The sequence below is a fragment of the Crinia signifera genome, chromosome 1 (genome assembly GCF_055691185.1).
Source record: "Crinia signifera chromosome 1, ASM5569118v1, whole genome shotgun sequence".
Lineage (NCBI taxonomy): Eukaryota > Metazoa > Chordata > Amphibia > Anura > Myobatrachidae > Crinia > Crinia signifera.
In genome coordinates this window covers 405,401,611-405,427,545 of record NC_139217.1, presented here as the reverse complement: position 1 = coordinate 405,427,545, position 25,935 = coordinate 405,401,611, and the positions used below count along the sequence as shown (strand labels likewise).

The following is a 25,935-nucleotide window of genomic DNA, read 5'->3' as shown; positions in this document are numbered from 1 at the left end:
CCAGATCATTTTAGCTTTTATTTTGTTTCCAATACAGGCCATAGAATTACTTTAACATCTCTTCTGACCCAATATATCAGTTTATCGAACACATCTGACAAGTCCATGTATGCGAAAAGTTGCAAGTGTTATCGAGCGATATAGTGGTACCAGAGCAATATTCTATTGTACCAGTGTAGTGACAGCACACCGAAAAGCAGCTGTTCATGTCATCCTCAGCACTGGTGTTACGATCAGTAATTAGAGGCACACTTTTACACTGACATGTTTGACCCATCAGTGACACCTGTTCACATGTTCACACTGCTGAATGCAGCACAGGGGTGGAGGGATCCCTCTTTGCAACCCAGAATGCATTCTCAAAGGAGGGAGGGATAACATAGAAACATAGAATTTGACGGCAGATAAGAACCATTTGGCCCATCTAGTCTGCCCTTTTTTATACCCTTCAGGTAAACTCAACCCTCTTAAATCCTTTTTCTTTGTAAGGATATTCATATGCCTATCCCGAGCATGTTTCAATTGTTCTACTGTCTTAGCCTCTACCACCTCTGATGGGAGGCTATTCCACTTATCCACTACCCTTTCTGTGAAGTAATTCTTTCTAACATTTCCCCTGAACCTACCTCCCTCCAGTTTCAGTGCATGTCCTCGTGTTCTATTACTTCTTTTCCTTTGAATAAAATTTCCCTCCTGTACTATGTTAAAACCCTTGATATATTTGAAGATTTCTATCATGTCCCCCCTTTCCCTTCGCTGCTCGAAACTATACATTTTAAGAACTTTTAGTCTTTCCAGGTTTTGTGATGTAGGCCATTCACCATCTTAGTTGCCCTTCTTTGTACACTCTCCAATGTATTTATATCCTTCTGAAGATATGGTCTCCAGAACTGGACACAGTATTCCAGATGAGGCCGTACCAATGACCTATAAAGTGGCATTATTACGTCTTTTTTTTCTGCTACTGATTCCTCTCCCTATGCAACCAAGCATCTGACTAGCCTTCCTAATTACATTGCTTTCCTGCCTTAAGTCACTTGAAATAGTGTAGATCTCTTTCCTTCTCAATAGTCTCCATTATAGTACCCTTGATACTATATTGAGCCTTTGGGTTTTTGAGTCCCAAGTGCATAATTTTCCTTTTTTTTAGCATTAAACAGTTGTTGCCATGCTCTCTTGACCAATTCTCAAGTTTACTTAGATCAGTGGTCAGGGAACTCGGTCCTCATTACCCCATGCAGTGCATGTTTTGCAGGTCTCCTCACAGTATCACAAGTGAAATAATTAACTCCACCTGCGGACCTTATAAAATGTGTCTGTGAGTAATTAGTACACCTGTGCACCTGCTGGGTTACCAGCAAAACATGCACTGTGTGGGGTAATGAGGACCGAGTTCCCCGACCACTGACTTAGATCATCAGTCATTTGATTTACCCCTCCTGGTGTCTCTACTCTGTTGCATATCTTTGTCATCTGCAAAAAGGCATACTTTCCCTTCAATACCATTTGCAATGTGACTAACAAAGATATTAAAGAGCACTGGTCCAAGTACAGATCCCTGGGGTACTCCACTGGTAACATGTCCCTCCATAGAATGCACTCCATTTACTACAACTGTCTGTTTCCTATCCTGCAACCAGGTTCTTATCCATTTCATTGTTTTATAATCCAATCCCACACTTTCAAGTTTATTTAGCAGCCTGCGATGTGGGACAGTGTCAAATGCCTTACTAAAGTCTAGATATGCCACGTCTACAGCCCCCCCTTCATCTAGTATTTTGATCACGGAGTCAAAAAAGTAAATAAGATTTGTTTGGCATGATCTCCCTGCAGTAAAACCATGCTGTTTTGGATCCTGTATGTTGTTTAATTTAAGATATTCCACTATTCTTTCTTTTAATAGTGTTTCCATTAATTTCCCGGTACTTATAGGTTAGTTGGGTGCCCAATTAGCATACGTACGGTAACTTAGGAAAATAACCAACGCCATCTTTCATAGGCACGTTGTGTCAAAGTCTGAACAATTTGAAGGATGGTCCACAAAGGAAGCAGGAGAATAATATTTTCACCTACTATTAGGAACGAGCTCCTAACAGTGACTATACTTAATATAAGATGGAAGCAGGATCATGCTGTATAGTTAGTCACTAATGGGTGGACAGTAAACCTTAGTTACTATCCACACCGTTACAGTAAGGGATACATTGCTCCAATCCACAAAAGTATAGTCGTTTTTTGCTGTGGGTAAGGACAACAAGTGGAATCAAAATATTTCCCCAACCCAGGTTGTATAAGGGAAATGTGTCTGCGCCCTGTAATCTGACCATGGACCATTAAGATAGAGGGGAACTGAATAATGTGAGCATTCTGAGGCCTCCAGCTGAACTATTGTGGGTGTTATGTTGGCTTTGTGTGTGAACTAACATCCGTTTCTTGCTTTGTATTATCCAAACCAACCGTCCCTAAGGGAGTTTGAGCTGTGTATGTCCATGCGTTATGATCAGAATAATGTAGTAAAACAGCAACTTGAGAATTTAGAAAAGACATATAATTAATAGGGATATAACAAATAGAACAAAGGTTGAACTGGATGGACAGAAGTGTTTTTTTTTTATCATAAATTACTATGTAACAGTCCCCAAGAGTCATTCAGATTTCTGTTCCATTTGTATATCCAATCTGGCCATGTGGCCTTATCTGTGTTTGTATTTGTATGATCTGCTTTGCGTTTATGTGTCTGTGTCTGTCTGTTCAGTATTATGTGAGGTGAGAAAAGTCACGATGGTAAGTATACTTCACTTTTTTGTTGTTTTTCTTTGTTGTTTTTCATCTTTACTTATTTTAGAGCGAAGGTTCAAAGAAGAACGTTCCTGGCAATGACAGCGATGAAGACCTTGTGTACAGAATGAGAGATGAACCCGACAGAGCCATGGTGATGTTTAAACCTATGGTGTCTGATCCTATTCATATTCATAGAAAGTCTCCTTTACCCCGTTCCAGAAAGATAGGCTCAGTAGAGGTAAGTGCCGTGCTTTCCTAAACCGTCCAATCACTAGCGTCGTGTCTGGCTGGAGTTTATTCTCTTTGTTTAAATTTCCTTAGACATACATTCATTTCTGCTCCCTTCTGATGCGGCTTATTTCCAAAATAATTGTTCCATTCCCTTAGTGCTTCTTAGATGCTTATTGCGTCAATACTATTTGAAATCCTCTGCAGTTTTTTCTTTGAATGAGTCAAAGACAAGACAGCAATTTATAGTTTTCCAGAAGAAAACTGTAAAGTACATTTGAAGTACCTTTTTAAATTCCCATTTGTTTCTGCAAAATACTTTCAAGGTTGTAACTTAAGGCCAATACACACTGGGTGACTTTGCGCTGAAAGCCGCTCAAAACAGGGGCTCAAAGCCGCCCAAAACAGGGGCTCAAAGCCGCCCATTGTGTATGGCCCGGTGATGAGTGGTCAGCGCTGCTGTGTGCTCCCGCTATCGCCAGGAAAGCCGTTCATCTGCTGGTAATACCCTTTGAGGACGGCTTTGCATAGCGCTGCGCTATGCAAAGCCATCCTCCCGCTGATGGTGCCGGGCAGGGGGAAGGCTGTTCAGTGTGTATGCACTGAGCAGCTCCCCCCACCCCCCCCCCCCAGCGATGATAGCGATCCTCGCAGTCCATACATGCTGGGCATAGTCGATACAGAAAGTATGTGCTTTTGTTGCTAGGCGTAGTTAGTACGGGAGTGATGGATACCTTGTTATTGTCCCCTTTTTTTTTTTTTTTAAATGTTACTTTCTCTTTTTTTTCCCGCCAATGAAGTGAAGCTGTTTTTGCTTCCGTGTAAAGTCCTTTGTGTAGTGATTCATCATCTAATCCCTCTGACACTTCTAACTTTACATGCGATAGAAGCTTTGATGTTGATTCCATAGCCTGACTTTTCTAGGTGTCGCACCTGGTTTTTGTCATCGTCCCCTCCTTCTTGCACATGTTTGAGATGTTTTGTGGTTAGATTAGTATCGATAATCGCTGCATAATAAATGCTGTCTGTAACATTAATAGATTTTCACTACCAATATCATATCTTTTTATAGAAGTATTTCTTTTAGTTTTTTCTAAATTATTATTTTTTTTGTGTGGACTACAAAAAAGAATTTATTTTTTATTTTCCTAGTCATTTGGCTTTATATCTAACTTTGCATGCTTTGCTGTTTTTGCCCCCTTTCTCACTTCTAGGAAGAGAGCCCCCTGAGTGTGTCTAGCCCAGAGTGTATCGGTACCTGGATGCATTACACCGGTGCTGTGGGTTCTGGGCGTCGAAGACGCAGATCAGGGGATCAAATCACTTCTTCCCCTGTGTCCCCTAAATCATTGGCTTTCACATCCAGTATTTTTGGCTCATGGCAACAGGTTTATAAACTTTACTTCACTAAACATTTTTTTGTTAAACACAAATACAAACCAGTAAAGGTGTTAAAGGACATCTAATCGTATTTATCAATTTGCACGCATCTGACGACAACCGTGGCAGTATTTCTTGCCTTACTGTCGGTGTTGTCATATTTATACCTTTGGCATGTTGGCTGTATTTAGCGGTTTGACTTGTATATTTATTATTTTCATAGTGTTTAAATTGTTTCTAGTACAGGAACAAATATACATTTTGTTTTTATGAATTATGTTGGCTTAGCTGTCCTTTAAGACTATAATAAAGCAAATAATTTTGCATTTGCTATGGAAAACATCCTTTTAATGGTAAAAGTGATGTTATTAAACAATTGAGGGTCAAAAAATAATTTCTGTTTTTTATTTGTCCACAGTGAAAATGTGTTAATTTGCTTGATGTTAACTGTGCAGGAGTTAAAAATCTAATACTAATCACTACTCATTTCTAACATGTATGAAAGAGATAACAGCACTTCTTCCATTAATCTTCAGTACTAGACCAAGTACAGCTCATGCTGAAACTCTTTATGTCCCTGCCTGGTTTGCTATACTACAGATTGGGCAGGAAAATGATAGCATCTCACTAAGCACGGATCCACCTCTCCACTTTCATAAACAATTCATTGATTTCAAAACCAATTAGACTGCATAAATAGCACATTGAAAGCAAATATGTGGTGTGCTGTGTACATGACATCCTAGGATGTCAGATTTACTTTCAGTATTCTTTGCCACTAGGTACAGTGACATATACAGTGCACACACAAAACATCATCCACCAGGAATGGCACTCTTCCCTTTTAATGATATGGGTCAGTCAGCTTGACAAATAGATGCTAATACATTCATATGATAACAATAAATAAAATAATATATTTTTTATAAAAAAAAAAAAATTGAATGACATCCGTTTTGTTTTGTTCATTAAGGTTGTTATCGACACAGGATGTATTCAAAACACACAACACGTTTAGTCTAGAACAGTGGTGGCCAACCCGTGGCTCTAGAGCCTCAGGCGGCTCTCCCCCTTGTAAAGTGTGGCTCCTGCTGCCCACCGTCCGTCCCAGTCCCCCCTGCTGCCGGTTCCCTGAATCCCTTCTCCTTCTGAGGGGAGGAGAGTGCGCATCGCACATCTCTCCAACCCCTTACTGTGCATCCTTGTGAGTGGGCCGTCCTCCAATCAGGAGCCGGCCAGCGAGCTTTGATTGGTGGACGGCCCAGTCACAGGGAAGTGAGGGGGAAGGAGACACGTGGTGTGCTGTGCTCTCCTCCCCTCCCCACGGTGACATGAAAGGAGGACTGCAGGGTGACACCAGACTGTCCTCTCCCTGCCCGGCAGCAGCAGAAACAATTGTGAGTGCTGCTGCTGGGAAATTTGTACTGTCGGGGCATAGCAGTTTGTGGCACTGTGGGGGCATAGCAGTTTGTGGCACTGTGGGGCATAGCAGTTTGTGGCACTGTGGGGGCATAGCAGTTTGTGGCACTGTGGGGGCATAGCAGTTTGTGGCACTGTGGGGGCATAGCAGTTTGTGGCACTGTGGGGGCATAGCAGTTTGTGGCACTGTGGGGGCATAGCAGTTTGTGGCACTGTGGGGGCATAGCAGTTTGTGGCACTGTGGGGGCATAGCAGTTTGTGGCACTGTGGGGGCATAGCAGTTTGTGGCACTGTGGGGGCATAGCAGTTTGTGGCACTGTGGGGGCATAGCAGTTTGTGGCACTGTGGGGGCATACCGGCTTTTTGGCACTGTGGGGGCATACCGGCTTTTTGGCACTGTGGGGGCATACCGGCTTTTTGGCACTGTGGGGGCATACCGGCTTTCTGGCACTGTGGGGGCATACCGGCTTTCTGGCACTGTGGGGGCATACCGGCTTTCTGGCACTGTGGGGGCATACCGGCTTTCTGGCACTGTGGGGGCATACCGGCTTTCTGGCACTGTGGGGGCATACCGGCTTTCTGGCACTGTGGGGGCATACCGGCTTTCTGGCACTGTGGGGGCATACCGGCTTTCTGGCACTGTGGGGGCATACCGGCTTTCTGGCACTGTGGGGGCATACCGGCTTTCTGGCACTGTGGGGGCATACCGGCTTTCTGGCACTGTGGGGGCATGCCGGCTTTCTGGCACTGTGGGGGCATGCCGGCTTTCTGGCACTGTGGGGGCATACCGGCTTTCTGGCACTGTGGGGGCATACCGGCTTTCTGGCACTGTGGGGGCATACCGGCTTTCTGGCACTGTGGGGGCATACCGGCTTTCTGGCACTGTGGGGGCATACCGGCTTTCTGGCACTGTGGGGGCATACCGGCTTTCTGGCACTGTGGGGGCATACCGGCTTTCTGGCACTGTGGGGGCATACCGGCTTTCTGGCACTGTGGGGGCATACCGGCTTTCTGGCACTGTGGGGGCATACCGGCTTTCTGGCACTGTGGGGGCATACCGGCTTTCTGGCACTGTGGGGGCATACCGGCTTTCTGGCACTGTGGGGGCATACCGGCTTTCTGGCACTGTGGGGGCATACCGGCTTTCTGGCACCGTGTGGGCATACCCGGCACCGTGTGGGGGGCATATGTGTATCTGGCACTATTGGGGGAATATGTATATATGGCACTGCACTATTGGAGGCATATTTGTATCACACCCACCCAAGGGGTCAAAATAGACAAGGCCCTTTTCTTGGCGCATGCGCCTTCGGCGCGGGCATGATGTCGGCTCTTTAGCTTGACTACCAATATATTTTGGCTCTTTACCTCTGACCGGTTGGCCACCCCTGGTCTAGAAAGACTTCTTGAGGGTCGAAGTATGTCGAAGAATGTATAAAAGATTACAGTGGATCCTTTGAAAATAGATTCTTTGAGATACAGTGTAGTCCAGTATTGAAGGGTGTCTCATAAACTTTTTTAGGAGAAAGTATTTTGTATGGATTCAATGCCAGAGATAGAATCTACCAATGTGTCTCCTCAAACAACAAGTGTAGGGCTAAATATATAATATAATACACACATACACAAATTGTTGAGCCTTTTAGTAACTTACTGCACCTGTAGCACTCCTCAACTTTTTTCTTTTTTTTTTAATTATGCACTAGCAGTCTGCTTACCAGACCTGGTCTGTGCTTACCAGCTTTGGCTGCTCATACCCCTTTTCCATCTGAAACCCGTGTTAAACACGGGTTTTTGAACACGGATCATACCCGTGTAAGACATGGGTAAAAACACTGTTCACACTGCACGTAGACCCGTGTTATACCCGTGTCTGAGCCTTTTACACTAAACCCGGGTAAACAATGTGCTGCGATGGCTGCTTGTGCCCAGCGTGGGGAATGTGCTGCGATGGCTGCTTGTGCCCAGCGCCGGAGGAGCTGCTGCTGGGAAGCCTCCTCGTGGTCAGCGTCTCCCAGCGCGTCTCCAGCAGATGACATAATCTCCTGGTGCCCCTGAAGAACCAATTACCGGCCTCAGAGCGTTACCCGGATCTAAAACACGGGTAATGTGCGTTTACACTGCGCACAGACCCGTGTCATTGCCGTGTTTTACCCTGGTAGATACCAGGGTAGAATTCCCTGGTCTCTCTACCCGTGTTTTGTGAAAAGGACACGTTCACACTGACAAAAAAAACGTGTCGATGCGCGTCCACGAGCAAAAACCCGGGTAGAATTTGCTAGTGGAAAAGGGGTATTAGTTGGCTCGATGGCCAGTTGGTGAATATATCCTCTGTCTGCATCCAGCCGTTGAGTAATTAAAGGTCCCAGTGCCAAAACGTTACCTAATCACTACCACGGTGTGTATGTGTGTGGTGTTTTATATTTTTATAATTAAACAGGGTTTGTTGAATTGGAAGATTAACAAAACTTATTCTACATGTGCAATCAACAGATTGCAGTATCTTAGGTTGATTTTGAAAATATTGTTAAGGATGGTTAAGCCATCTTGATTTTATTTAAATACATACTTGTTGTACTTCCATGTACTGCCATGCTCAAATTATTGCTGTGTACCTAAAATGCCACCCCAAAATACCAGTGCCAAGGAACATTGTGCAATTTTTACAAAACCCAGACCTACACACAGTGGAGATGGCTACAAGTGGGGGATCAGGAAACAAGTGGGACTCATGGGAGGTGTGGCATGTTGTAGCGCTATGAAGTACATCATCATGGCTACTCCTCGGCTGTACAGTGTTGTGATTCACCACATTATACATGAGGGAAGTGAGGGCACAATGATGTGGTTCTCTGTGCAATGTCATCTGCCTCCATTTTTCTCAGCAAGGGGGACCCAGAGGTATCTACTACGTTATGAGTCTGAGACCGCTGCTCAATATTCTGTTTTCCAGACATCACGGAAGTAGAAGCAGGAATGGGTAACCAGATATTGCATACATAATGGCCACCTCCACTTTCTGTAGACAGCAGGTGGACTTTAGAGGGGTTGGATACCATTTATTTCTTATGGTAAATGGCCTGTAGCAATTCTAATGTATGTATTATAAAATAGCACCACCGTGGACGTATCTCACTAAGGTTTGCACCTGTGACTGATAATGGAAGAGGTCCTGTTAAACGTTTCCACTTCTTAAGAGCTTCTCTGTTGCTTTGAACCCTTGTGAAGCTGTGTCTGGATCAGGGTGTATGTTGTACCCTGCCTGTGCTGTATATGCCTTCTGATTCCTATTAAGGCTCATGCATGGTGTCTTGGCTTTTCCCGGCTGCCTGGTGTCCTTGGCTGCTTCTTATATTTCCTTCCAAACAGGACGTGATGTAAGCTGCGCCTTTGTTGTGAAATGACATCTCCTGGGTTATTTGGATTACGTCTGGCGTATAGGTGTAATTTCTGTGCTTGTTACTTGCTTTGCACCACCCCATTACCACAGGCATCATCTGTGAAGTGGACTCCTATCAGGAGGGAATCTTGCATGACTGTGTTCTCTCCTCACTAACATGCATCATTATCTGTATTAATATTACATGTCTGGGACAGGTGGCCCTATAGCAGAGATCACAAAGTGTTACGTGCTGTCTCTTTTGTGTGTCTTACCAAGTCCTCTTTCCTTCCTTCCAGGTGCTATCTGACAGTAATACCCATCTGAGGGCTGCACGACTCTTGGAACAGAAGCACAGTGGTTTAGGTAAGTATTCTTTACTGTGCTCAGACTGTACATTCTGTGTACTACCTTAGGGCTGGGGCAATGCTAACAGGCTGACTAGGTGCTGGCAGCTGTTTTATATTTTAACCTAATACTTTTATTAAAAAATGCTTTCAAGCATGGCAGCAATAAGTAACATGTAATATGTATTGGTGATCTGCTGTGAGGTTGATGGCAACATTGTGTATTGTAGTTGCTGGATGAAATAAAGCTCACTCCACCAGTGGCGTGTTCTCCAGCCTCACAAAATGCAAATGTCGATATGTTGACAAAATTGGAAATATCAGTATGGGTCCTAAAGGAATATTTAAGAACACTTCATTCCGAGCTGAACCATTTTTGTAGATGAGAAATTCCAGTATTTCTGATATTTGTCCTGTACACAGCTTCTGTATACAATCCGTTTTTCCTCCGTTCTGATTTTTAGCAATTGAATAGATAAGACCATTACTCAGTTTGGGGTGCCTAATTGCTTGGTGATACAAGGGGGACAGTACACGGGTACTTTACAGCAGGCCAGGCCAACCTGTGTCTCTCCAGCTGTTGTGAAACTACACATCCCAGCATGCATTGCTACAGTTTTGCTCTTATTTAATGCTGTGGCATTGCATGCTGGGATATGTAGTTTCACAACATCTGGAGAGCCACAGGTTGGCCAGGCCTACTTTAGAGGAAATAGGAAAGTAGGCCAGTTTGTTTCCCTTCATCCATTCTCTCCCTTTGTATCATACCTGTGTTTAGTATCCCGATGACCCACTGATCGGTTATCTCTATGCAAGTAGCAAACTGTTCTCCAGTCCACTCTGTTCCTTTTATTGCCATGCACAAGACTGACAGCAGCATCTGATCTGGGGTCGGGCAGTACCTGTCTGATGTGCTGCGCCACTACACAGCAGCCAGTGGTAGTGGGCAGAAGTAAAGCAAGAGGAGGAGTGGAATTGTATTCTGGGCTTTGAGAATGTTTTGGGTCCTGCAGCTGTAAGCATTTTAAATATTTCAGGGCTTGGTTGTTTGTTTCATTATTTTTTCTCATTTACTAAACAAATAACATGAGGGGTATTCAATCTCTGCTGAATATTTCCAACATTGGAAATATCGGCAGTTCAGTGTTCTATCCCGGCTGGGACTCGCCTGCTACATACACGTCTCCCCTTGGAGGCGAGTCTGTTTTGCCAGAAACGGCCTTGGATTATCTAATCCGAACATTGAATCCTGGCTGTCGAGTTAGTCGGAGGAAACTAAAACAGCCCGGAATTCTGGCTGTTGGGATGTTCCAACATTTGAAATCCCAGATTGAATACACCTCTAAATGTTTACATTGAATACTAAAAATGTTTAATCCGCCATGTACAAGACATACATTTCTTGGTGTATTCATATGTATTCACAGGGTTTTTATATGTCCTGAGAATCCATTAGAATGTGTCACTTGATGTTCACTGCAGAATATCAGCATGCACTAACTGTACTCCATGGATGTTGTGGTGGCGATAACCACCGTTTGGGTGTGTCCACCGAAAGCGAAGCTCGTTGACAGCACTGTTGTTGCACCTATAGACTTGGGGATTATTCATGCAATCAGGTCTATGCCATGTCAGTTTGTATCTACCCAGTTTGTTTAATCACGGTTTACAATTGTAAAGCGCAACGGAATCTGCTGCGCTATATAAGAAACTGTAGATAAATAATATGCAGCCCAATCTGAGTGAAATCTCACCCCATGTAAGCCTACAAAATGCTTAGTGCAGCTTGTGAAAATTGGTTGGATCGGAGAATAGCTGCAAATCCATTCGCAAGCAGTCACCATCAAATTATATTTCCGGTGTGTGCAGTCTGATCAGGGCCACTGCTGATGTCACAAGACTTCCCTAAAAATGTCGGTTCATGTCTGCGTTTTCTCTGACACGCCCCAATAATGGCTGGTTACACCCTCAAATACCGGCTTTCTGTAAATCAACTTGCGTACGGCCAGTGATTTTAAAAATAAATTTTTTTGCAGAATGGTCTCACGGATGCAAACTATGATCAATGCACATGTGCAGTCGATTGGTAAATGCTTGCACTGCAAATTTGCAGCCATGTTATCAAAATGTGATCTTATACCAGGTGTGGGGAACCTCACCCCATCCCTGGTATAGCCGGTCTCAGTGGCCCTCCCACCCGCCCGGCGGCTTTGCCAGGAGTCAAGTACAGGGGAATTATCGTGAGCGGTTGGTAGTTCTCGCGAGATTAATCACCAACAGCTGGAGACTGTCAGTCCCATTCAGCAGCAGCTGCTGGAGTGTGGGACAGCTGCAGCAGGACAATTTGTAAGAAAAATCTTTACATATGGCCCCTGAAGGATTTTTTTCCTCATACAAACAGCTCTTGGCACAAAAAGAGTTCCCCACCCCTGCCTTATACCTTTTTTATTTTAATACAACTGTTTTACGCTGATGTTTCAGTTATGGGTGCCACAGGTAACAAGCTCTCCTGCTTAAATTTGATTGAGTCATTTAGAAAATCACACTGGATTGCCTTATCAGTCAGTTCTGTGCTCTAGTTATCTCTTTTCTCTGGCTTTGTACATGAGGGGATTGTATATTGTTGCACATCCTGGTATAGCTGTGCAAGGAGTTTATCCATTTCTGTGCCACCTTCTGCTTTTGTGTTCAACTACCTCAGTGCAACACTGTATCCCGGTTCTCCTATCTGTTTACCCAGTGCATACGGTAGCGATGACCCTTGCAGGAGGTAACACCTACACCTAATGGAGGCAGCCATTTTGTGCCAATCGTCATATAATGGGAACTTTTTGCAGAATGCTTCAGTATTGCCTCTAGTAGTTCCTAGTCCATGCATTTTTTAAATATTCAAAGTAGTTACTAAAATTGCTAGTGCATGACTATTTTTATTTATTAAGCAGCGCTTTACAAAGAACATTTGAACATGAATATCTGTCCCTGCCCCAGTGGAGCTTACAATCTATATTCCCTACCAAATGTACACACACACACACACACACATTCACTCTATGGCTAAACTTGTTAGGAGCCAATTAGCCTACCAGTATAATTTTGGATTGGGGGAGGTACCCAGAGTAAACCCACTAAAACACCAGGATAATATATAAATTCTGCACTGTTAGGTCCATGGTGCGAACCCATGACCTCAGTGGTGTGAGGAAATAGTGCTAGCCATTACACCACCCATGCACTCACTCTTTGGTTAGATCTTGCACACATTCCTCTTATACTCAGGATGTTCCAATGCCAGTATATAGATTCCGCAGTGATTTCCCTGTCAAACTTGCACCTTCCCATGCAGCTGGTCACGCATGAATGTGTCTCCCTGCAGACCCACACGCACAGAAAAAAGAAACCCGGAAGTATTCACATTCTGGGAAGTGTAAAACCAGAAGTCACTATTGGAGCTCTCTACTACGAGGTAAGGAATCTAGTGGTATTCCATCCTGCCTGCAGTAGAGTAGTTGTGCCTTCTCAACCCATTCTTATGTGCACTTAACCCCTTCACTGGTGAGGTTGTTTTTAGGGAGCGCTCCCCACAGGGCAGGTTTTCTTTTTACAGCACTCCCTGAAAAATAACCCACCGCTGAGTGTCCGGGGCCGGGCAGTGCTGCTGTGCTTTAGATCAGCTGCTGCCTGGCCCTGCGCCTGGAAACCCCAGCTGTGTGCGGCTGGACGAAGGGGCCAGGCAGCGGCTGAAGCTAAGGTCACTGATCTTCGTGCTACCCGGCGCAAGGAGGGGGAGGCAATGGCAATACCGGAAATTTTCAAGGAATGCCAGTGTTAGCACTGGCGCAGAGTCCGGAAAATTTCTGGGATTACCAGTGAAGGGGTTAAACTTGCCTTCCCCAGAAGACTGAACTATCCTAAACATTTTCCTATTGCTTCTGATTGTAGTAGCTTACATACAGTAAGATCATTAGTACAAGCAGTAGCTTACATAAAGTAGTACATTTTATAGTGGTATTTTATGTTAACACTATAAACTTATGTCAGCATTTATGTGATTGAAATCGAAAAGTCCATACAAGGCGGCAGCCAGTCCTCAGGTTTGTTCTCTTGGAGAATGTGAAAGCAGGAGACAGTTGTGAGACAGTTTGAGAAGTGTTGCTGTAGCTTGTATAATAGTAGGATAAATGAAATACAATACATGACTTTACCATTGTGTTCTCTAGAATCCTATGTACAATGCTGCTAATCCTCAGTCATGCTGAAAGACATGTTAAGACATGAGGATGCCTGTGTATAGCAGCTCCCCCCCTCATGCAGTGAATCCTCTCTCCGCGTACATGTGTGGGCAGAAACTGTTGCCCTGGTTGTGTCCCTTGTGGCTTTCCCATATCCTATTCTAGCTTTCCAGCTATCGTTATCATTAACTACTCCATTTTCTGTCTCTGAGCACCATAGGCACAATGCTTTGGAATACCTCAGCACTGAACTAGGTGCATCCAAATATCACTGAGCATGCATTCTTCCAATACAGGGGCAAGCGCTGTTGTCCTTGCAGAACTCGCAACCCACAATTTAGGGCATCTCAGTCGCTCACACAATGCTAACAATTCTACCCCCCCCTTTTTAAAAGTATAAAAAGGTATTTTCTATAAATATTCACTACATATAAATGGGTGCTGGACAGTTTTCCGGCAGTCGGGATCCCGACAGTCATTACCCCGACACTCGGGGTCCCGACGGCCACCGGCTATTCTCCCTCGTGGGGGTCCATGACCCCCATGGAGGGAGAATAGAATCGCTCGCCACCGTGCCTGCAGCGTGGCCAGTGCAGCGAGCCTGCAAGAGGCTTTGTTGCGCTTGCACCGCTGTCTGAGTCCGGCCAGTCGGGACCCCGACGTCCACATATACCACACCCATATAAATGAGGGTACCGGATGACGTTCTGACAGTCTGGATTCCGATGGTCATTCGTCCGACATCAGAATCCCGGCTTTTAACCCCTGCACTGGTAATCCCGAGAATTTTCCAGGCTATGCCTTAATGACTGGCAAGCCTGGAAAATTCTCGGGATTCCCATTGTTTAGTGCCGGGCAGCGCTGCTGAGATCATTGCTGAACTCAACTTGTTTCAGCGCTGCCCGGCCCCCTCTCCTACGCAGCGTCTATGACTCACCCTGACCATGGCTTTTGTATTACAGCCTGCGGCGCCGGCTTATGACAAGCTAGGTTGCCGCAGGCCGAGCAGCGGCTGATTGACGGTTCAGCGGTGCGGCCCAGACCCAGGGACACAGTGGTGGGTTTTTGTTAGGGAGTGCTCCCCAGAAAAAACTCGCCCAGTGGGGAGTGCTCCCGAAAACGCCCCCCACCACTGAAGGGGTTAAATGCCTGACAGTCAGGATCCCAGCTAACATTGGGCTATTCTCCCTTGTGGGGGTCCATGACTAATGACCGTCGGAATCCCAACTGTCTGAGCGTCATACCGCACCCAGAGATGAAAATGCTTAAACTTAAATTGGAAGGCTCCATTCAGTATTCAGATGTATTGACATTGGCTCAGGATTATGATGCTAAAAGGACTAAGTCTCTGACAGGGTATGGAAGATGAGCTGCAACTCATGAGAAAGATCATTGTGGCTAATTATGAAGTTGCCTTACTTACTACATGGCCTCTAAATCCTAGAATGTTAATTACAACAATTCAGTGTAACACAATGGGCGATAATCAATCCCGGATTCCGACAGTCGGAACCCGGGCTGTTTTCGCCCAGCTCGACTGATACACGACAGCCGGAATTCAATATTCCTGCTGTCACGTGTTGGCAAAAACAACCGCCGTTTGTTGAAAAATGGCTGTTTCTAACGAAACAGATCCAACTTGTTTTAAAGTCCGGTCTCTTTTGTCAGAGTCTGTCTTCAATGCTGTCGGAAACAGCAGAATTGAATAGGTGATGGACGCTATTTCTTCTGGCAGAAATAGAGTCCAAGATTGAATACCCCACTATGTAACTTACTAAATGCCTGGCTGGAAGGTATTGTTGCGGGGGAGTAATGTGTCTCTAAAAGCAGGTGATCAGCCATCTGAGGGTGTTTTCTTTGCAGTATTTAATCCCAATGTGTCCATTCTTTACTTTTGGTTTTAGTCAGTCAGTCCCTAAATTCAGCATATGCGTTGTTTTTTCTAATGGTGCCCTGAAATCTTCATGGTTCCTTAACTGTATGAGCAGAGTTATACTGTAGTTCTGGTGTTGGTTCTGTTTTATGACTTATTTTTTTTTTTACCTCTTCAATGGTGGGCAATACAGCACAGGCTGCTTTACACTGGGAGAATGATGTTTATATGTTCTATCTGTAATGGGACCACTAGGTTATATTGCATGTTGCATGCACCACTTCTGTGAAATAGAGGAACACTAGGTTGCTGTATTTTCTCTAACTCCCACTAGGGTCTCACTGCGCGGGTCTGTTTAGTACTACAGTGCTCGGGGCCTCTTCAAGTGCACCTAACCTACTGGACTATGCTCGTGTTCATCGTAAAAAGCTGACTACTTCTGGCTGCATAGATGGTATGTGCATACACTCACGCAATGCATGTGCCAAATCCATGGCCCTCATCAGAGGTTGGCACGGAGATCTCTAAATTAAAGGGGAAAAAATTAAGCTACAAATCTTAATTTTTTTTTGTAATATTACAGACTAAATACAATGGAATATGGCTTTTTTCCAGTTCAGGTTTCCTTTTTTTTTTTTTTTTTTTTGAAAGCTTTATTTTATAGCTTTATGAAAATTCGGTTTTAAGTACTTGCTAAATTTATCTTATTTTTTATTTTTTTTATATATAAATATATACAAGTCAGGATTAAGGGCTTACTCTCACACATGCTGGAACAATGCATACAAACCCATGATAACAGTATATGCTTTTGATGTGAAACAATTTTACAACATGCATTAAGGCTTGGGGAAAAAGGAAATGCCACAATTCAATATTTTAAACGCCATTTTTGTGAACGAGCCCATATCGAACAGTCCATCCTATTTTTAAGGTGGTTTACAGGCGTAAACAGCGGACCGGTGTGAGTAAGCCCTAGAACCAGAGTAGCCAGCTTTCCTTTTCCTAATTTCAAAATCTTTGTGAAATGTTTCTCAATGGGCATCCAAAACGTTTCCTCTTCAACCAAGTTAATTCCTTTTGCTGTGGAGTGCACTGCATGCTGCTGCATTCTAACACACTCCAACACGCGGGGAGACGTTCTTCCTCTTTCCTTCCTTTTTTTTTATTTATTTTTTATTTAGTAGCTGTTATGAATTTCAGGTACCTCTTTTTCTCTTTCTTAGACGCCACACGCAGCTCTGCTGTTAAAAGGTTTTCTATCTCATTTGCCCGACACCCAACAAATGGTATGTTTTGTTTATTTTAAATGATACCCCGTGCTTCATTTTTTTTTTTTTTCCCCACATTTGGTTTTCAACATTGGATACAGGTCTCGTGTCCCTCTTTTATTGATCATAAACTCCTTGGCTTTCACATTTCACAAAAATTTATATTTTTAGTTTATTTTTGTACATGCTCAAGTAGCAGGCCTTTCTTGTCATTCATATTTGTTGTGAAATGCAGTGTAAGTTATTTAAAAATGCTATAAATTGAGTTTAACAATATTTTGTGGTTAAACACTGGTTATGTTTTGTATGGTGTGAATTAGTAAATCACCTCATTAGCTAAAACTCCAACTAATCATCTTCTTCGGATGTCATTGTGATACAATGTTAATTGCTTAATGGCGAAGTGCAACTTTTTTCTAAATGTATTGATTTTATAAAAATTTAGATGGCAAACTCAAAAATAAAATAAAAAACTTGCAACAAAGAATATCTTACACAGTGGTTCTTAATGCCAGGTAAGTATAGTACAGGATTCCTCCTACAGCAAGGTGGAACCTGTATATGCAGCAGCTCGTACTCCTAGGTTACAGTGGACAAAACCATCTAAAAAAGTCAAACAAAAGTTGTCTAAGTAAAATAAAAAGCATGTGTGTGTTTACCCAGAGCCCCTTAAAGGACTATGTGACCAGCAATACACTCACATTATAACATTATCAAAAGACATAGAATACAGAATCCTACATTAATACAATGTACGTCATAAGTCACATGATTTCATCATGATGACCTGATATTTTTTTGACTGTGGATGTAGAGATCCAGTAGGGAGTGCCTGCAAAATTCCAATCTACGCATTAGTAGTTCAGTGGGTACTTAATAACACTCAGTGGGTACTTAATAACACTCAGTGGGTATTTAATAACTTCAGATCCCACTTGCCATGTAGATATGCACTGTCTGTCTGTATCTCCCGTGCAAAGTCTTGCAATACTTTGCAGAGATTCATGCACCATTTATCCAATAAGGCCACTGGTATCTGTAATATGAAAACCAAAAACATGGCCACCGCCATTGATGCTATATTGATCTCTGTAATATAAAAGAATACATTTGCTTGACCTAATTAGTTTCACATTTTTTTTAAATGAAAAATTTGTGTTGAACAGTATGCAACATGCGGCAGCATAAACAGTATATGTTAAGGTAGTCTTGGCTTGTGTAGGTAGTCCAGGTAAGTACTGTACTACAGCAATGTGGGACCCCGGTCAGAGATGGAAAATGTCACAAGGTTTCATCCTCCATAATGTTAATTAGTGCTACACTTCGTCTAATCATCAACAAAACATTATGCCATTTATTAATTTATTTTTAGCTAGTGTATTATCCAGGTACTGTTATGTTTCATATGTATACACATGTATATATGTATGTCTTTCAGGGTTTGAGCTGTACTCCATGGTACCTTCCATATGTCCCTTAGAGACTCTGCACAACTCCTTGTCTTTAAAGCAGGTGGATGAATTCCTGTCTGCAATTGCGGCTCCTTCGAATGACTCTCTTCTGGATACCCCATCAGCATCTCCCTGTAGGACAGCTATGTATATTCTTATTGTTATCCATGAGTGGTGGTGGTAGTACTCTACACATACTGTACTGTAGATGGAATAGAGTTAAAAGAGGAGTTCTCTTAAGGAGTAATCTCTTTAACATGTTGTACTTTATATACCCTAGCAATCGCTTTCTGCAAAGGAAGGGGCGCAATACCTAACCCTGGGGCAGATGTATTAAGCCTTAAAAATAGATCAACGCAAGGATGATAAACATCCAGGATACTGTCATTTTTTTAACACCGCCTGTAACATGACAGGAGCTGCCTGGCTGGACATTTATCAACCTTGCTTTTATCTCTTTCTTAAGGCTTAATACATCTACCCAAACCCCCCTCCTCTCCGCCTGTGGCAGATGTATTATGCATGGGGATACTGGTGATCACGCAATGGCCAACTGGCCCCTAACTGTTATTTTTTTACATCCAGTCAAATGAGTTAGGTGCTGATTTGCTCGTGCATTGTCACCTTCCGCTTTATCACTTCACCAGGTATAATACATCTGCCCCTATTTATGGCATATTGTAGAGATGTGCAGATCCAGATTTACATGGATCTCAAAACAGGAACTTATTGGCTATCAGCTGCCACATGTTTTCGTTCCAAAACATGAGACAGCCGGATAAGCAATAATATCCCGTTTTGCGATCCGGGTATATCAGGATCTGCACATCTCTAGTATATTGTTATATTCATGTAAGGTTAAACACTAACAGATGCACCTACTTCTATCAGTCACTAACAGACACTGTAAATGAAATAAGAAAATAACATAATGTACTGTGCTGAATGCTAAATGTAGATACTTTGTTCTTTCATTTCCTGACAGCTACACCTGGATATCATAGCTACGTTGGCAGGAAAGTGTCATTAAATACATATTCTCCCACAAAAATACTTCCAATGCCATTGTTCCCTGGTATGAGCACTTCCTCATCTGACGCTGTTGCTCCGGGTATGTAACCTCTTTTACAGCTATGAGGTTTATTAACACTGATAAAATAGCACATTTCTGATGGTAACCGCATAATATTTAATCAGTTATTGGATGATCGCTTGGAGGAAATGGGATGCATCCACTTGCTGGTGTCCTGCAAAATACTTCTTAGTTCATGTGGGACAGTCTGTACAAGCTACATTACTGCACCAAATTGAAGCTTAACCACTCACCTGTACCATTGTACGGTATACAACTTTGCCATCTGCTACGTCCCTTGGGCTGATAATGGACGTGGTCAGTTCCACATATGTAAAGAACGATTTGCTCCTCCCAGGTACAGCCCCTGGCAATAATATAGCAGCCTGTGATTGCCAGAATCGCTGTCTGAAACATTCCACAATATGTGAATGCCACTCTGGGGTTCAATCAAAAGTGTAATGTAGATAATATACTGTAGTTTGCGCAATAATGCGTTCATCTATGTGTGTAGAGAGATAAGCAGCAGCAGGCAAGAGATGATCAGTCCCCCCAAGCTCCACTGCACTCTGCAATAAGATGAAAGGCCAGGGTTAGTACAGGTGGAGTGGGTCTGAGGGAGGGGACAATATTTGGTTACATTAAAAATATTTTTCACTTGTGATTAAATCATTGGGTACTTTTTTCCTAGCACGGCCACCCTGATTTCCATCCAAATCGCATGCGATGCGACCTACCCGAATTTTTAATTGAATCAAATGTGAATAGGGTCCCTGGGACCCGATTTTTACATTAGATTCAATGTAAAATATTCCCTACACCCCCAATTTGACACCCTGAACGCCACCCCACGATTGACGCGAACCCGAAGCGTGGCGAGTGCAGCGAGCCCGCGAGGGGCGGCGGTGCGCGTCCTCCGACCTTTTCATTCCCCTACTATCCACACCGGCGTGGAGTTAAGAATATAAAGTGTGGCGAGCGCAGCGAGCCCAAAGCGTGGCGAGCGGACGCGTATTACTTTACAGGTATACGCGTCCCCTCACGGGGCTCGCCACGCTTCGGGCTCGGTGGCTCGCTGCGCTCGCTACACTTTATATTCTCAACTCCACGCCGACGTGGATAGTAGGGTAATGAAAAGGTCGGAGGACCTTTTTTTTACCCGTGGGGTAACGACGGGGCCATATACAATGTGAAATGGGTCATATTGGCCCATTTCACATTGTTTCCTATGTGAGATGGACTTAATCAAGTCAATCTCATCTTGTGCCATTATAATGGCACAAGACCGACGCGATGCTCCCGATTTCAATGTTAAAAATTATTTTAACATTGAAGCCTATGGCAAAATCGCGGGCATCGCGTCGGGGGCAATGTTAATGGCTGCGACCGACGTGATGCCCGCGATTTTTCCTTTGCCGGCAAAATGGACCTGATTTCAAAGGAAATCGGGTCCATCGCGTTCATCGTGTACCTTAACTTTAAGGTACACGATGCCAGCGATTGTGGCCGTGCTGGGAAACAAGTACCTATCATTGCAATGGAATCTGTCACAGGATGACATATATATTCAGAAGCAGTTGAACAGTTATTTCATAAAGTTGATGTGTTGGAAGCAAGAAAAATGGACAAGTGGACAGATCTGAGTGACTTTGACCAGGGATAAAATGTGATGGTTCGATGGTAGACCAGTGGTGTCAAACTCATGCTGTTGTGGAACTACACGTCCCAGCATACCCTGCCACAGTTTTAGCAATCCATTATATAAAATCTGTGGCAAGGCATGCTAGGACGTGAAGTTCCACAACAGCTGGAGAGCCATGAGTTTGACACCACTGGATTAGAGCATCTCCAAAAGTACAGATCTTGGGTGGTGGGGTTGGGGACAACCAGCGAACTGGCAAAACGGGCCTAATGAGCGAAGGCTAGTTAGTTTTATCCAATCTTGCTGAAAAGCTATTGTAGCCCAAATGGCTGAAAAAGTTAATGTTGGCTATGATAGAAAGGTGTTGGATCATACAGTGCATTACAGCTTGTTGCATAGCTGTAAGACAGTTACGGTGCCCATACTGACCCCTTTTCACCGTCAATGGGAACGTGATCATCAGAACTTCACCCTAGGAGGAGGTTTTCTGGTCTAAAGGAGTCATATTTTATTTGACATCATATGGATGGCCAGGTGCGTGTGTGCGTTTGCTGTGGACCTTTAGAATAAGGCTGAATTGCACCTTGTGTACACAGTTATCAAAAATGGCATCGCAATCGAATCTGAGTCGAATTTCAAAGGAATTTCACAGTGTCTACACAGCACTAGAACTATTTAAAGGACAACTAAACCTGAAATGTTACGTTCTGGATAGAGTTCACGGGCCTAGTAAAATTGCCATTGCTGTGGTTTGTCAGTTCTGTGATCTAGTGGAGGCACTGGGTAGTGTTGTCTACTTCACTCGTCCATTTGCATGAATGAGGAGGACTTTGAAGTGATCAGGATCTGTGCATCACAGGTCAACTACTTTGCATAAATCTAATATTTGTATAATATAAAATTGTAGGACTCCTTTTCACCTTTTGTGTTGTATATTTGGTGTCACTTCATTTGTTTTGTTTCAGAGAGCAGCAAACCAACAAGCACCACCTCTGAAGCTACGGACCTTGTTACACAAGATGAGACACAAAAACATTAAGGTCAAAGGAGGGAATACTCTTCCATGGCAAGAATCCTGTATGCAAGCAAAACTATCGCTGAATAGTTGGTTTTAAGCAACATTGTATCTATATATGAGAAATGTAAATATTTTTTTTACTATGTATCTGTATGTACATACTTGCAAAATAGATGAATTGAAGGCCAGCAATAAGGCTTAAAACTGAAAATACACCATTATCAAGCGGTCTTATTAGAGACTAAATATGGAACGCTAAGAACATTTTTTTTATTGTTTGCCTATTTATGTATCCAATACCAGAACTGTTCTGCTCTTGCTAATTCTTTTAGGACTATTTTAGTTCGGCAACAAGTCACATGATTACATTATTACATTGGCAAAACAGTCTACTTTTGCCAATGCTACGGCACAAGCTTTACCATCTCTTGTATTAAGCCGGTGCTCAAGTAATGCCACAAGAGTGCTGTTACCGAAGAACTCCTGGCTACAAAAAGTCTGGTTGCTATAGTGACATTGCCTTTATTTCCCATATCTCCACACCAGTTTTCTTTATTGACTTTTGTTTGTTAATGACAATCAGCCTACATATCTAATGCTACATTGATATCGAATTACTGTTGACATCTCCTGTTTACACTCTTTAAAAAGAAAAACAGCAATGTGTTTACACAGTGATGTTATTTGTTAAGTTACATTACATCCTATAATTGGTCAGTCACAACCTGCAATAAGACACCTTATATATTGGCTGGTACGCTATAATCTTCTGATTACCAAATTGACTCAAATAGGTTCTCTTGAAACAATGTATTAAATATTCCATTGGCTCAAATTTACTAAGCTACCTCCATTTGCATGGACTATGTCTATTAGTATATGGTTGCAGATTTGTTAGGATAATTGAAGGCACCCATTTATAGATTTAAAAAAAAAAATACATTCTATAGTTCATTCCAATATTTGTGATTGCATGCAATATATAAAAAAATACAGATAGTTAAGAGATACGCGTATATTATCCAGGGATTACGTTCCTTGGTATTGTAGCAGGCAACCATAGCTGTTTCCTGTGCTTCCAAAAAGTATCCATGTCCAAGATAAATAAAGACAAATTATCCACACATGCCCATTTAATGACGTATACTGTAACTACATACAGGTGAGTTTACCCTCTTGTTCATTTAGGCACTTATTTAGATAAGATGGAAAAAGTTTGAGGGGTGCTGAAGACATACCGTAATTTTACTGTTTATATTGTAGATAACATGTACCCGTTACAATGTTTGTTTCTGTTTTCAATATATGTAAATCATGCTTTTCCAGAAAACCAGCTAGGCAATAACCAAATACTTATATTGTTTATAGGGTAAAACACTTTGCCCAATACTGTTTAGGTCATGGTTTTGTTTATCTCTGATGTTCTATTTCCACTTAGTTGGAAAAAAATAAAATGTTTAAGGACTTTGAATTAATGTGGAAGATTATCTGGGAATCATACATATTCATATTCCACAGATAAGGCCAACAACTATTTTATTAGCATATATTGATTGTATGAAGGTATGGATGTCCATTTTTGTTTTAAAAAGTCTTTTTTTTTCTTATGTGTTTTTTTTATAAGTATGTTTTAAGCAGTTACATTCTTTATTTGCTTCTACATGTATGTTCAAAATATAAATTATTTTGTTATTCTGGTGTCTTGAGTGGTTATTTAGGGGAAAAAATACACTGCCAAATGGTAAAATTGGTTAGCTGTGAGGTAATGCGTAAACTACCTCTTCAGGGACAAATTTATAGATTAATGTATAGTACATTTTATTGAACAGATAATAAAGAACATCTTAAGAAAAATAAATTTGGAGGCAAAAAGCCAGAAAATGAACTGGTCACATGTATACGTTGATCTTTTCAGTGACGTCACTGGGACTCATTGAACATGCAGGTCATTCGGCTATATTGCCAAATTGACCTGCATGTTCAGTAGATAACACTCATCATTAGTGCCACGCAGGAGCATGAATGTGTAATGATATTGTGTCCACAATAGACGCTCAGAAGCCCCTTTCTGAGCGATATTGTTAAAAATATGACCTAGTGTGTATGGAATCTTGGTACACACAGATTTCTGTTCAATTTGTCTGGAGGTAACAAAAATTTGTCAATGACCGTCAACCATTTGCACCCAAATGCTTGAAAGCAGCCACTGGTCATGCAGGTAAATTGTTTAAAGCCAGTTTATTTAACAAATGTATCCAAACAATATTTTTTCATCTGATTTTCAGGGTTTGGGAGCATATGGTTGACTTTGTTACTCCATACAACGACAGGTTTTGTTGCCACCAGACAGATTGGAGGAAAGACCTTTTTATGTGTGTACCCAGCTTAAACCAAGGATTGAACACAATCTCACATGTTGAAAATAAGTCCCAAGACCTGCTAAATCCACAGTTTTTTAGTTGGTACACCTCCTCTCGACACAAAAACAGATTTATGACTGTCCGTGACCATCTCTTCCTATAGAGCCACCAAATTGAATCAATGTCCACAAGTGTTAAATAGGGATTTCTGTAATCGGTAGGTGATCCCCTTAGGGGTATAGTTAGCACAGTTCCCCCACTAAAGGAATTGAACCTAGATAAAAAGTATAGCTGCAAAGGATCGTTAGTCAATGTGGAAGATACAGGAAGTCATAACACTTTTACCAAGTCCATATGATGGAATACAGCAATAGGTGGATAAATGGAGGCTGGTCTGGAGCGTCCGTAATGGTGACATTGCCTCATATTATAGAATGCAGTTCTATTTTCCCACAAGGGGTGATGCATGATATAATCGAAAAAGAATAAGCATATATTGTGCGTATTAACTCCGAAAAATCTATATAGTGTGTAACAAACAAACAAAAAAAAAGTATAAAAGTAGTGTACGCTGATGTACTACCTGTTTGCAAGGATGTTTTCAGTCGAGGCAAAACTGGTTCTAACCATATAGATAAGCTTCTAGTGGTCAGGTCCACTAGGCACTTTAAGAGTTTTAAGGCTACCATGGCTGAGCGTAGATCAATAAATCAAATTGGATACTGTGATACTTTTTGTGCTAAATCGCATTGCGTTGTGCATGCAATGTGATTAAAAGACATGTGCAGCACATACTTTTTGTACTGTACGATGAGATGCTGCGGGAGCGCGTATGGGCACCTTCTGTCACCTGTGCCTGGTCATGGTTAACCTTGATGCCTGTGTTTGGAAGGTTTTGCACCTCATGTAAAGGGAGAGCAACCTGCTATTCCAGGTATGGCTGGACCAGGGCAAAATCCAGCCAGATACCTCTGATAGTACTTCCCAGACACAACAAGGTTGTAGTTGGAGATTAGGCACTGACACTAAGCAAAAACATTTGGGAGGCACCCTATATGCAGATGTTGGTACTGAGCAGACCTATATAAAATGTAGTAGTTTCAAGCCAAAGTGGGTAATGTGGCTTTGTTATATCAACCCTAGAACACTTACATAATTTTGGGAAGTGTTCCCCCCCCCCCCCCCCCCCCTCCCCTCCCCTAATGATGCTCCGCCACTGTCACATCAGTGACCAGGCTTATTGTAGACAGATCAAGCGGTTGACCCAGCAACTTATAGTCAGCTTAACATCAATGGTGGGTCAATTATTTGAGGGACTTATAAAGGATGTTATCCAAAAACATTACAACTCCATAGTATAATCAGTATTAACCAACATGGCTTTGTGAAAAATCTATTAAAAAATTAGCCTTTTATGAGGAAGTCCGTAACAACCTAGACTAGTGGTAGCCAACCCTAGCCCTCGAGAGCTACCAAAAGTTCACA

At 42.6% G+C, this 25,935-nt stretch overlaps 1 protein-coding gene across 12 annotated transcripts in view; it reads left to right on the top strand.

Annotated features, from left to right (window-relative positions):
• PPIP5K2 (diphosphoinositol pentakisphosphate kinase 2) overlaps positions 1–23,783 on the top strand; it is a 70,577-nt gene extending 46,794 nt beyond the window's left edge. The window contains exons 23-31 of one of the 12 annotated variants that reach the window (XM_083151709.1): positions 2,846–3,019; positions 4,224–4,397; positions 9,487–9,553; positions 12,908–12,997; positions 15,971–16,090; positions 16,863–16,925; positions 18,346–18,492; positions 19,344–19,469; positions 22,038–23,783. In XM_083151709.1, the coding sequence (XP_083007835.1) occupies positions 2,846–3,019; positions 4,224–4,397; positions 9,487–9,553; positions 12,908–12,997; positions 15,971–16,090; positions 16,863–16,925; positions 18,346–18,492; positions 19,344–19,469; positions 22,038–22,111 (1,035 nt within the window). In that variant the 3' untranslated portion in view covers positions 22,112–23,783. The remainder of the gene's footprint in view (positions 1–2,845; positions 3,020–4,223; positions 4,398–9,486; positions 9,554–12,907; positions 12,998–15,970; positions 16,091–16,862; positions 16,926–18,345; positions 18,493–19,343; positions 19,470–22,037) is intronic. The other 11 variants (XM_083151714.1, XM_083151711.1, XM_083151712.1 and 8 more) reach the window with 11 other exon arrangements.
• The last annotated feature ends 2,152 nt before the right edge of the window (positions 23,784–25,935 follow it).